The sequence below is a fragment of the Pezoporus wallicus genome, unplaced genomic scaffold, assembly GCF_028554395.1.
Source record: "Pezoporus wallicus isolate ANWC-B61680 ecotype Strahan unplaced genomic scaffold, APGP_CSIRO_Pwel_v1 contig_4722, whole genome shotgun sequence".
Taxonomy (NCBI): Eukaryota; Metazoa; Chordata; class Aves; order Psittaciformes; family Psittacidae; genus Pezoporus; species Pezoporus wallicus.
In genome coordinates this window covers 5273831-5287326 of record NW_026641840.1, presented here as the reverse complement: position 1 = coordinate 5287326, position 13496 = coordinate 5273831, and the positions used below count along the sequence as shown (strand labels likewise).

General features: G+C 35.8%; 1 protein-coding gene across 4 annotated transcripts in view; it reads left to right on the top strand.

Annotated features, from left to right (window-relative positions):
* Window positions 1-5698, top strand: part of SLC16A7 (solute carrier family 16 member 7) — a 74181-nt gene extending 68483 nt beyond the window's left edge. For all 4 annotated transcript variants that reach the window (XM_057425514.1, XM_057425516.1, XM_057425518.1 and 1 more), the window contains 2 exons: window positions 977-1789; window positions 4803-5698. In XM_057425514.1, the coding sequence (XP_057281497.1) occupies window positions 977-1789; window positions 4803-5074 (1085 nt within the window). In that variant the 3' untranslated portion in view covers window positions 5075-5698. The remainder of the gene's footprint in view (window positions 1-976; window positions 1790-4802) is intronic.
* Window positions 5699-13496: the final 7798 nt, after the last annotated feature.

Genomic DNA, 13496 nt, shown 5'->3' with positions numbered 1-13496 from the left:
ATAAAGCCAGTAAATTAAATAACCTCCTTGTCAAAAGTTGTGTTGTTTTGTTTTGGGTTGATTGGTTTTTTTTAAGCTTCCTCCTCAGAATAAGGAAGGCAAGTGAGGTAAAATTGGCAGGTAATAAATGAATGATACTTGTTCCTACATTCAAGCTAAACTTTATGTTGAAACTAAAGGAGTCCTTTGTTCAGTGATTATTTCTTAAAGCTTTTATTTTTTATATCATAAACTTGGGGCCCACTGAAAAAATTAAGTCAGGATGCACAAATGGGGCTATAAGAGAAAAAAACTTCTGTGCCACCCAGGAGATGCATAGCTACTTAGACCTTATTGCCTAGATGTCTTAATACAGAGAGAAGACCTAGAGGTTATATGCTTAGTTGATGTGGATGTTTGATCTGCTCCCATAGCTGTCCTCTACCCTCTTCCACCTTTGGTAGTGACTTCCATATCTGGGGAAGTGGAGCTGTATTTGCCCCAAAATAATAAGACATTTTGAGCTCCAATTTTGGATGAAAGTTTTAGCATAAACAGGGCCGGAAATAAGAAATGAGATTTATGCATTTAAATGCACCCTGCGTTTATTGTAGCTGAGGTGACATTTAATAACTTTTGTGAAATGAGCCAAGAGAGAATTGAATTAGAGCTTAGTAAATATAAATGGTGAGTCAAGGTCCTGATACCATCATTACTCTGTGATTCCCCTGTCTCTGTAATTGCTGAAACACAACAAGGAGTTCTGGCTTCTATTGCAATGCTACTGGGGGAAATGGCAGAATGCCATCATGACACAGTCTTGGCATTAACACACATAGCAATGAAACTGTATTGTTTTCTCTGATGCTAGTTGGTTTCTACCTTCATTGGGAATCACTGGATTAGATACTAGTTATTTTAAAAATGACTTGAAAGAGATGTGATGTGTTTTTCACTGAATGACCTGCAATAATACTGTCTTTTATGTCTTGTGTAGGTCTGGGTTTAGCATTCAACTTACAGCCTGCCTTGACCATGATTGGCAAGTATTTCTATAAGAAGCGTCCCATTGCTAATGGATTGGCCATGGCTGGAAGTCCAGTGTTTCTGAGCACATTGGCACCTCTCAATCAATTCCTCTTTAATGCATTTGGCTGGAAAGGAAGCTTTCTCATTCTGGGAGGACTTCTTTTGAACTGTTGTGTAGCTGGGTCTCTTATGAGACCTGTTGGACCGAAAACAGTCCGTCCTGTGAAAAAAGATGTTGAAAAAGGCACAGGAGATTCTACCTTGCACAAAAACAACAAGAAGTCTTTTTGGCAAACTATGAATAAATATCTAGATCTGTCCCTCTTCAAACACAGAGGGTTTCTGATCTATTTGTCAGGAAATGTCATTATGTTTATTGGCTTCTTCGCTCCAATAGTATTCTTGGCTCCTTATGCAAAGCACAAGGGAATTGATGAATATTCTGCTGCTTTTTTGCTATCTATCTTAGCCTTTGTAGACATGTTTGCTAGGCCTTCAATGGGACTAGTAGCAAACTCCAAGTTTATCCGGCCAAAGATTCAGTACTTTTTTAGTTTTGCTGTCTTGTACAATGGCATCTGTCATGTCTTGTGCCCTCTGGCAACAAATTATACTGGCTTGGTGATATATGCTGTATTTTTTGGGTTTGCATTTGGAATGGTTAGCAGCGTTCTTTTTGAGACGCTGATGGACCTCGTTGGGGCTGCCAGATTTTCCAGTGCGGTTGGACTTGTCACCATAGTGGAATGTTGCCCTGTGCTCATAGGGCCTCCTTTAGGAGGTAAGAATCTTTTTTATTCCAGTTTTTCAGACATTATAGCATAATCCTGCAATTTAGCATTGAATTAATATAAACATTGTTCTTAATATTATTTAATGTTTTCACTGTGACTAGGAATTAATTGTAGCAGTGCACTGCATCAGTTATTTCTGGGCTTTACAGATGAAGATCCACATGAGAATCTAAAGGCATGCACCGTGTGCATGTACAATAGATAGATTAAGAGCATATCTCTAATGGTCCATAAATCCAGGTGATAAACATACGTTTTCATGAGAGCACAATAGTGATAAATTTGCAGTCTTGATTTACATGTATTCAGTTCCACTTTGCTCTTTGCCAAGACAGTTCTTAGCACCTCCTATATGAAGACAGGCTGAGGAAGTTGGGGCTGTTCAGCCTGGAGAAGAGAAGGATGTGTGGAGACCTCATAGAAGCCTTCCAGTATCTGAAGGGGGCCTATAGGGATGCTGGGGAGGGACTCTTCATTAGGGACTGTAGTGACAGGACAAGGGGCAAGGGGTTAAAACTTAAACAGGGGAAGTTTAGATTGGATTTAAGGAGGAAGTTCTTTACTGTAAGGGTGGTGAGGCACTGGAATGGGTTGCCAAAGGAAGTTGTGAATGCTTCATCCCTGGCGGTGTTCGAGGCTGGGTTGGACAGAGCCTTGGGTGACATGGTTTAGTGTGAGGTGTCCCTGCCCATGGCAGGGGAGTTGGAACTAGATGACCTTAAGGTCCTTTCCAACCTAAACTATTCTATGATTCTATGAATTGGTCAAATTCACTGGTGAGTTTTTGTGAAAATCTCATAGTGTCTTATAGTTTCTGTGACCCAGTGGCAGCTAGAGGAGCACTTGCTTAAATTTAAAATAGCAACTTTAATTAGTCTAAACAGAGAGGACTGACATTTCTGGAACACTAGTGGGGAGGTACCAGAAAGGACAAGGCATGCTCAGCAGCCTAGGCAAGGTGAATGCATAGTGAGTTTCCATCATGGAACCATGGAGCATTACATGCTGGCATGAGTTCAAACCACAGCCATCTCACAGCCAGTCTTTAAGACTGTTTCTATAGCCAACAGATACATGTAAACCAATTCAGAGTGTAAACTGACTGAAAGATGATAATGTTGCCCGTTTCTCTTTTGAGTATAAGGGGACCTTAAAAGGAGCCTAGGTGCGCAGCTTGAACTATATTCATAACCTTTTGGTTTCTCGCACCAAATTTATGAAGAATTTTATCTAATGTATTTTCTGTTTGCTAGCTTTTTACCCACTGTTTAGTAATGCTGTTAGTAAGTTTTATAATCATAAGGTTTCTAATGATACAAGAGACTGAAGAAATACATGTTCAGGTCTTACTGAAACATATTGGTTAAATATAAGTGTGTTACAGTCTAAAGCCCAACAATATGAAGATATAAAGACAGTATGATTGCCAGCCTGGTGAATGTACACTATATCCACATAAACAGTACTACAGAATTCAATAAGATTATGTATGCCTAAAACCATTTATATATATTGAAGTATTTTAAGTACTACTGTCAGTATTTCTATGAAAATAGCATTGTTGAGTGAAATTTTAAATATGACAAAACAATTCCACTCACTTCAGTACAATAGTATTTGTTCAAGTAAAAGTCTAATAGTCCTCAAGATATTCCATATTTCCCTCATCTTTTAAATGTAAATTCATTTTGGCGATAGAAGAAAATACATTCCTCTCACACAGACTCTTCCTATGCCACCTAGTGGGCGGACTGAGCCTGTGACCGCTGGAGTCCAGCCTTGTCAGTCAGGTTCTGAAATTAATATAACTCTAAAGACATTAAATGTAATATTTATGGAGAAAAAGCTTATGCAACTATTTATTTTTCAGTATATTAGCTTTGCAGGAGTTTTGAAAAACATTTGTTTGTGCTATAACTGTATGAATAATCGATTTATCTTATTAAATAGAGACAACAAAGGGAATGAACACATGGAAAAGCTAAATTCCAATTTTGATTAATTCATGTTCTTTAAAATATTTTGCTGAAGTAATGTTAACGCAGAATTTCATTTTTAATCATCAGTTTTATGAGACTATGCAACGATAAAAAAGAGTGAATTGTACTATTTACACTAATAGGTGAATTATACACTTGCAGTGCCATTTGAGTTTTTTGTAATGCTAGGCTTCTGAAATAAAGACTAAAATAATTTGATGGCTCGTAAATGTGCATGAGGTGAATAGGCTGGTATTATGGCTTCAACCCAGTAAAAGCATCTAAATACATACTAAATTGAAGTGCACAGGTTATCCTGTGAATTTCAATGATAGTGTAGCGGAGTTCAGAGCTAAGTGCTTGGATACGTGCAAATGTTGATTTGGGATTTGGGGAAATTTAGAAAGAATGGCTCATAAAGTGAAAGAACAGTTACATTTTATTTTCCCTGTCATGACCAAATTAATCTCAGAGGTGTGGGTGTGTTTTAAGTACATGCTTCATAGTATAAAACTCAACAGTTAAGCACAATAGCTGAAGGGAAAAACCTTTCTCTCTCTTTCACAAGTCACACAAAAGTAAAAATGAAAAGCAGGCATTTGATGTACTATGACAGCAGCCTAAAAAGGCACATACCTTTTCACCCTATTGTCTGTATGCAGCCTCCATGAGTGTCAGTCACTCCAAAACAATAGGAAACAAAATTAGGAGGGGAATAAAATAATAAGACAATGAAAGAATGAAAATGAAAGAACTAAAAAACTGCCATTATTCATTAAGCTTTATTTTGTTCTTCAATATTTTATCACTGTCAGAGATTCCAACAGTTCTTAGCTTGACTAATAGAGGTTTCATTGGACTTTTCTGCTGTATACGTTAAAAAATTTTACCATGTTGAAAATGCTCTTCTGCTCCAACTTCAAAGCCAAACAATATATAGATATTTTTCCTAGGAAAATATATGGATTGTATTAGGTATGCTATTCTAAAGGCTGTATTTCTCCTTGTGTTTATATTTCAGGTTGGTTAGTGGATGTTACTGGTGAATATCAGTACATGTATTTTGTCTGCGGAGTGATTGTGATTGTGGCCAGTATCTGGTTATTCATTGGCAATACCATTAACTACAGGCTTTTGGCAAAAGAAAAGAAGTTAGAAGATGAGAAGCAGAAAGCACAGAAGAATGCTGACCCAAAGGAAGCGGAACCACTAACAAATAATGAGAGCGATGATGCTGCCAGGAGAGCTGATAAAGCTCTTGAAGATCCTTCAGAGAGAGAAACCAATATTTAATCTGCAATATAGCTCAGAAGGCAACATTTATGAGTTCCATTAGAAATATGTCTTCAAGACACAGACCAGATTTTGTAGTAAAAATGATCAGTCACAATATTGGATGGGAACAGTCTTTTGCCCCATTGGCAAGACTCTAAGTTAAATTACTATCTACAGTTTATTTATTTCAGTGATACAAAATTGAGATTACAGAGGTAGTGACTCCATCCACGTAAGTCCCTGAGACTATGACTCTCGACAATCAGGAGTCAGGTAAACCAGACTATATAGTCTTCCAATAACAAATGGTTTTGTTTCAGAAGTATATGTAATGCAAAAGTGTCTCCTGCTCTTGTTTGCGAAGATACTTTGTGTTCATCTTTTAAGTATTGTTAAATTCTGTAGAAATAATATGCCCAAAATGTACCTACCACTGCTATTAAAAAGAATACAAGATCTGTTTAAAAAGAGACAGAGTACCCGAGTGAAGCACACTGAAACTTTTTTATATGCCCACTAGATCAAAAAGATACAACGTGTCTGTATAACCAATTATAACAGGGATGTAAAAGTTAAGTCTGGAAGACAAACAATTAGTGGGCACCATCTCTAAATTACAATAAACAGCTGAGTTACAATATATTCTAGAAGTTGTTTCCTCCTGTGATAGCAGACTACATTGTACTTTAACATGTACATTCGAACACAAAGTACATTCATACCCCCGTAATTCAAACTAAGCAAAAATTTGCCTGTATATAGAAGGATTTAGACCCAATATTTACATTGCTAGCCAATTTGTTTGATTATGTATTCCTGTATGGCTGAAGGATCTGGATTGGATTGTGAAGCGTTCTTCCTAAATGGACTAGATTCAGAACCTGTTGATGTTAAAAGGATACTTAACCTTTGGCTTTTGTGGCCTGAATCAGTTTCATGGCACTGACTCCAAGTAGATGCTTGGGTTCACTGGCAACTCATTCGTTTCTTGATAGTTTACCGAGAGAAAAGTCTAACTTTAGGTCTTTGCAGACAAGTAACTTCATACCACTTCTCACCTCCCTTTCCCATGTATTTAGTAAAAAACTACTGTTTTGTAATGCCAGTTCGACAAAATGCTGCAAGAGACATTGATCGAAATTTTGAATTGCTGTATCATTCATGTGCAGGATATTTGGTCTTGTGTCCAAAATTTCTCATATCAATTAAAATGTATACAATTTTTCTTCTTCCTTCAGGCAAAAGAAAATATAAATCTACAATTTTACATAAATCATTTAGCATTGCACTTGAAAGCTAAAAGTGCAAGCTTTTGGAAGTATTAAGTGAAAATATTTCTGTTCTATTTGTAGGTGAGGAAAGGTGCTATTCCTGTTGGAGAGATGCGTAAAAATTCCTCAGAAGTTGTGAAAATTAAGGGTCTGATTCATAAAACATTTATGCACTGTTTATGCAAGATATACATACACTCAATTCTGGGAAAAGAATATAATTCATTTTATCATTCTTTTAAATCTCAAAATGTTGCAAATACATTTTACTGACAGCTAGCTGTGTTAAGCACACTTTGAAGCACCAATAGCAAAAGAAAAAAAATACTAGTAAAATCGAGCAGATTTGGGAGTGCTTTTAAGAAAGACATTTTTTTAATAGTAGTGTTCAATATTATTATTTTCATGCTTCTAAAAATTTTGGTAGTGCTGGCTTCTGTTTTGCTGGGTTATCATTTTACATATTATGAAGTTCCACATTAATACTGAACTTTTTCATTATCTCAGCAATGTTTTGGGGACGAAGCATCACGAATCTACTCACAGCATGGTATAGAAAGTAATACCTACTTTTTACCTATTTATATGCAGGAAAAACAAACATCATCTACAAGGCCTGTAATTTTATAGGCTCATCAGCAAGGAACTATGTGCATTTCAGAGTTTTGGGAGAAAATATGGGATACATGCTCAGATTTGAACAGCAAACTGGGTAAAGGAGAAAGACTTAGTCCCAGTAAAATTACAGATCCTTTCATAGGCCCCAGCCTCACAGAAGAAATAAATATCTTGAACCTCCATAGGAGCCATAGCCCTGCCAGCACCCCATGTAAAAGCATTGCTCTGTTTTTGGCTATACAAACATACAGGGTGAATTCCAGCATCTGTCAAGGTCCTACAGGCCCAGAGCCAGAAAGTGATGGGGAGTTTTATAGACAATAAGCTTTCATATATTGAGGAATATAAGTTATAAATACCGGATTGTGAAAAATGAACTGGAATTTTAGCCAAAGAGTAGTCATCAGGAACATCACTGCTCTTGACAGCAAGTGGTAGGAAGGCAGAGATTATCTGAAAAGAGATGAATATAGAGGCTGAACAAAAACGTCTGAGGCAAAATTCTAGGTGCTTATTATCTCTTTGCAAAAAATAGCGTGATTAAGAATAAAGGGTAGAGGACAACAGGTGTCAGCTTTTGACTTAAGTCTGTTAAAAGTTGCTGTTAGGTAAATAAAGGAATCAAAAAAAAGATGATAAAAAAAAAAGTATCTCAGGAATCATGCAAGCAACTTACCCGTTCTAATCAGGATTGCAGAATATGATGCAAATGGCATAGGAAAAAAGGGAAAAACAAGGTTCCTCAAGCCATAGACATATCTGACTACCAGTAACAAACTATCTCAGAAGAAATACTGGATTATATAAATACAACCTTCTGCAGAGATACCCCTCTTGTATCTGGTGAACTATGTTAAAATTAATAGGAATGAAAGAACTGCTTTATCACCACTCACCAATGTACAATTTTTAAGTCTGTAAAGTAAAAGGATGTAGCAGGCAAACGGAGCAATATAAAGCAGGAACTGGGTCAAGTGAAACATTTTCTTACACTTCTTCCATTATTTTTCCTCTTGATACTAACAGCAAAATGAAAACCATCTGAATACTCTTGGTATTACTGAATATTAAAGAAGTTAAAATTCAGAGATGACTGAAGATAATTGGAACCATATCTATGCAAAAACTGCTGGGAATTAAAAAACTGTCTTCCAAATAACAGGTCCTAATGGGGCAATTGCCTTGTATAGGAGTTCTTATTTCTAAAAGTAGTAATAATAATAAATTGTCTTGAATCAACTCTTTATCAAGCAGCAAAGTAGCAAAATGGGTATAACTTGCCTTCAAACTCCTGAATATCACCCTTACTTGCACTGAGGTGTAATTTGTACTGCAAATTGTTTAATCATTACACTTCTGCTTTAGGATAATACCTGGGTATATACCATTTCTCTAAAACCTTCTGGTTTCTTTTAATTACCTCACTGCCAGTCTGGACCACTGCAGGATTGAGAGATGCCTTAGCTCTACAATCATAGAATCATAGAATGGTTTGAGTTGGAAGCGACCTTAAAGATCCAAAGTTCCAAAGTTGCAACCTCCCCTGCCATGGTCAGGGACACCTTCTGCTAGACCAGGTTGCTCAAAGCCCCATCCAACCTGGCCTTGAACATTTCCAGGGATAGGGCAGCCACAGCTTCTCCTGGCAACCTGTTCCAGTGTCTCACTACCTTCATAGTGAAGAATATTTTCCTAATATCTAATCTAAACCTCCCCTTTGTCAATTTAAAGCCATTCCCCCTTGTCCTATTACTACACACCCTTCTAAAAAGCTCCTCTCCAGTTTTCTTGTAGGCCCCCTTTACGCACTGGAAGCCACTTTAGGGTTTCCTCTGAGCCTTCTCTGCTCCAGGCTGAACAACCTCAGCTCTTTCAGTCTGTCTTCATAGGAGGGGCTCCAGCCCTCTGATCATCTTCATGGTCCTTCTCTGGACTTGCTCAAGCAGGGCCACATCCCCAGTGAAGAAACATACTCTCAAACTTCAAGAGATACCACATACATCTGTTATGCCCTATGGAGTCCGTAGTCTCTGTCAGTGCAAGCAAATCCTTAATTGGTCTTAATCTCATTTATACTTGTATACTTCATCCTTTACATTTCTCTGCCACAGTATCACAGATCCTAATTATCATCTTGTTCTTAATTCAATAAATCAAGAAAAAGAAACCCAAAATTTTAAAATTAGTAGAAAAGGGGATAACATCAATAATGTTTTCCTATCTAATGTCAGGGTTAAATTTCAAGTAGTTGCAGAATATACATCAGATATTTTTATGTCTTTGGTTTTTTTTGACATCATACTCTCCAGTAGATGGCAGTTTTTTCTGTCTTGCCTTTTCCAGCTCCAGAGAAAGCCTTCTCACTAATAATTCTCTGTACTTTTTCAAGAACATATCAAAATCTCACCCCCCATGCCTCTCTCTCTCTCTCTCTCTCTTTATTGAACTGTGGCTGCAGCTGTTGCCAGTTCTGCATAGGAAAAGGGGTAATGGATTCAGACTTAAACAGGAAAAGTTCAGGTTGAACATAAGAAGTTCCTTATTGTGAGGGTGCTGAGGCACTGGAACAAGTTGCCCAAAGGAGTGGTAAATGCTCCAGTCCTAGCAGTGTTCAAGGCCAGGCTGGACAGAGCCTTGGGTGACATGGTCTAGGGTGAGGCATCCCAAAGCATGGGGGTTAGAACTAGATGTTAAGGTCCTTTCCAACCTTAACCATTCTATGATTCTATGATTTCTATTAAATTCACAAAAGCATCTTTTGATATGAAATCCTGTAGCATAAGTAGTCAGACTACAATCCTTTCATTTCAGGTGTGTGATTTGTGAGCTGTTTTGACAGAGTAGATGTTTTTGTTTAAAAAGGTGCTGTCCTTATGAGCGGAAGTCCAACTTTCCTTGCTCCTGAAGTGAATTACAGCAATTTCACTAACATGATTCAAAATTCACATGAATTTTAATGGTCTTTTTGCATATCAACATACAGTGTGCTTAACAAACATTTGGCCATGTGTACATAGTCGTTCCTCCCAGATAACTCGTATTCTTCTTGATGGCTTGCCAATTCCACCCCACACCCCATTCTCCATTTTGATGCAACATAAAGATTTTGGACCTGGAATGTACTGACTTTTTTTTTTTCTGTTATTCTCTTTCCTCAAATGCCTAAGCAACATTTTTTCTTGCTGCTTTCAGATCTCAATGGTTGTGAATGTTAGTGCAGAGGTATTTTTCAAATATATAAGCTACAGATAGTACATACAGCCAGATAATGGGCAGCCATCAGGGTTTCATTAAACAAAGCCAGTGACCACTTTTATAGATGAACATGCTGCAACTGATGTTGACAATATTGCTTATAACAAAACTGAATCAATAAATTTTTGTTAGTTTCTCAATAGGAGACTATTTTTATATTCACAGAGAGGAATATAAAGGGAATTTTTAAATAACTATTTTCAGACGTGACATATCAATTTTAACAAGGCTCTCTGGATTTTTTTTTTGGGGGGGGTGCTTTTCTGATATTTGTGCATTTATATATTGAAAGTGTTTGCACATACAGACCTTTTTGATCACATTTTGCAAATGCATTGCTATGTAATTTCAACATAATTTGCATGTTGTTATTTTGCAGTTTGGATTTTTCTTGTCATCTACCTCTCAGTTGAAGTTTGGAGACTTGCACAACCCTGGAAGATTACAGTTAACAAAAAGCATAATTATAAAACCTGTACAGACTATTAGAAACTCTTGCAAGTGTTTAAAACCACTTTCAGTTCTATTTTTAAGGCACTGCATATTTATGACCAAATTTTTTCTATCAATTGGCATAGCTTTATTAAGTCTAAAGACTTAACCCATAGTGGTCTAGTTTTTTACATCACTGATCTGATATAAAAACTCAGTGTGCCATTTTGATATCCAAAGTCTATCGTGAGATGATGGACCTTCTGTTTTTTGTTGTGGGTTTTTTTTTTTTGGGGGGGGGGGTGTTAATTTATTTTTTGTTGTTGTTTGTTTTTGGTTTTGTCTTCGCGCTTCTGAGTTAATGGAATTAAATGGAAACTTTACATAGTTAATACATCCAAACAATTTCTTTAAAGTATTACAGAACACTTTGCATCTAGCATCCCTGAAAGAATATGTTTCTTTGGTTTAGAAATAATACAGACATTTAGCTTGCTTTGAGGCAGTTGAGGGAGATGGCCACAAAGTGTTGAATTGGGGCCAAAAAACAATGATTGTTCTTTACAAAACCAGAGATGATTGTATTTTTTCAAAATATTCTTTAGTATGTAAACTGTTCTTGACTTCTAGGACCTAGTACAAAGTCCACTGAAGCCAGCATAAAAAAAAAACCTATCAAAGACTTTATCAGACGTTGGAGATTATGTGGCTTCAGTGGGGACTTCAGCCTTATTTTCTCCACATCAAATCTCAGGAGTAGCATACATAAAAGAACAAATGCAGGATTTGTTGCAACTGTCAAATTTAGCTATGCCTGCATAATATTCCTAATGAATCAGTCCCTAAATTAACGCACAATATGTATTGTTTTAATAGTCTATGTAAATAATAAAAAAAGCCTCCAAGCCACCATAAACTCTGAATGTAGATTATAAAATATAGAGGATATATTTAAGTTAATATCAGAACAAATCTGATTAACCCCAAAGGAAATTGTCTATTTCCTTTCAAGCCTTTCTTCAGCAGTTTATAATCTTAATTTTTCTTATTTCCAGAGAAAATGGTTTATGTCTTTTAGGAATGTATATACAGATATATATATATAAGGGAATACATATGCATATATGTGTATATATATGTATTCCCCTATATATAAAGCTTTAATTTATATATATTATATATATTAATGTATATATAAAATATATATAATATTTTAGAGTCAAGTTGCATACTGTGCCTGATAAATATATTTGTAAGCAAATAAAAGACTTCAGCAAATCACAGAAAAAATCAAAGGTTTTCTGTAAGTATATATGCTATTACTTTTCAGTTTATGCTGGTTTAATTTATAGTAGAAATTCATTCAGAAAATGGCAATATTACATAGCGCTGGTATTTCAACCATAACTCCGTTCAAAGTGGCCTAAGATCACTGAGAATGTTCATCATTTTTACACTGTAAAACCTAGATTGTTGGTGAAGGAGCTGATTGGGTGCTTTTGCTGTGGAAGCATTAACTAGATGATCTCTGAACAGACTGCAACACGTAGACTGAATTTTCATCTCTTGTAGTATGTATGACAAGATCATATGAAGTACTGATGGACACGATAGTGTGGTAAAAAGGGTAGAAAATGAGAATAATTAAGATGTTGTAAACAATACCCGTATTAAATTATTATGGGAAAGTGTCCAGATCACCAGGCTCTAAAACCATTGACAATTTTTCATACCTTTTCTAGGTTTTGAATTTTATTTTTTTTTTAATGTTGTCTGCAAGTAGGCAAACCCATGAAAAATCTGCATTCACCTCTGACTCTTTAAAAGTTCTACCATAAAGTTATTGAGATATTTTTTTCAGAGTGGTACATAAAGCACTTACTTACATAAATAACCTTCCTGAAGTCTGACATAGGTTTGTTTTCCATTTATAGCCTACTTGGAAAGTTCAGTCTACCAACAAAACTTGGTATTGCTATGCAATAATTAAACATACATAAGCCATTGTTGTTCACTAACAATTTTTTTTTTCTTCCTTTTTGTATTTTGCAATACTGTATGGTTTTTACTTGAACATATCGGCTAGATTTTTTTGTTTCTTTATTTCGACAATCATTTTATTAGCTAGAGGTGCTATTTATGTTCCAAAGAGATCTGGGTGAATGATAGCATTCTAGATGCCAAATCTATTTTCTGACCTGACCACAATTCATTGTGCATAATGTATATTAACCCTGTAAAATGCTGATGAACTGCATTATTTTGTATTTAAATGCATTTTTGCCCATTAACTTCTATTCCAGGCTTGTACTAGTGTCTAATATGTCAAATTTGTCCATATGTATTTATGGAAAATTACAATGAAAAATGTGTATGATAAACAATGTAAAAGAAAACAAAAAAGAAAAATGAGAATAAAATTTCAATGTAAAATTTCTGTAAGGATGCAAATGCTGTTTTTTTAGACTCATTAATAGTAAGTAATTTACACTTCGAAATTGTGCAGATATTCATAGATATATTACTTGATGCATTACTCAAATTTAGGTTAAGATCTCAAAATCAGTTCTCTTTGCATGCAGAAACAGAACTGAAGATTTCGTGTGTGGGAAAGGTACTACCAGCAGCAGAACATTCTACCAGCCCTTTGCTGTTCCAAATTCCACCATAATTATGATTTATTCTCACACATTACTCAAATACCATCTGGAGAGACAGGTTTTTTTCTTCATTACTTTGATTGGGGTCTTTTTCTATATTCTGTATACATGCAATATTATTCATTTATCACTAATAATTTTCATACAGAAGAGGAATTTAGGTGCCTTAAAATCATAGATGTAGATAGATATAACTACATTTCA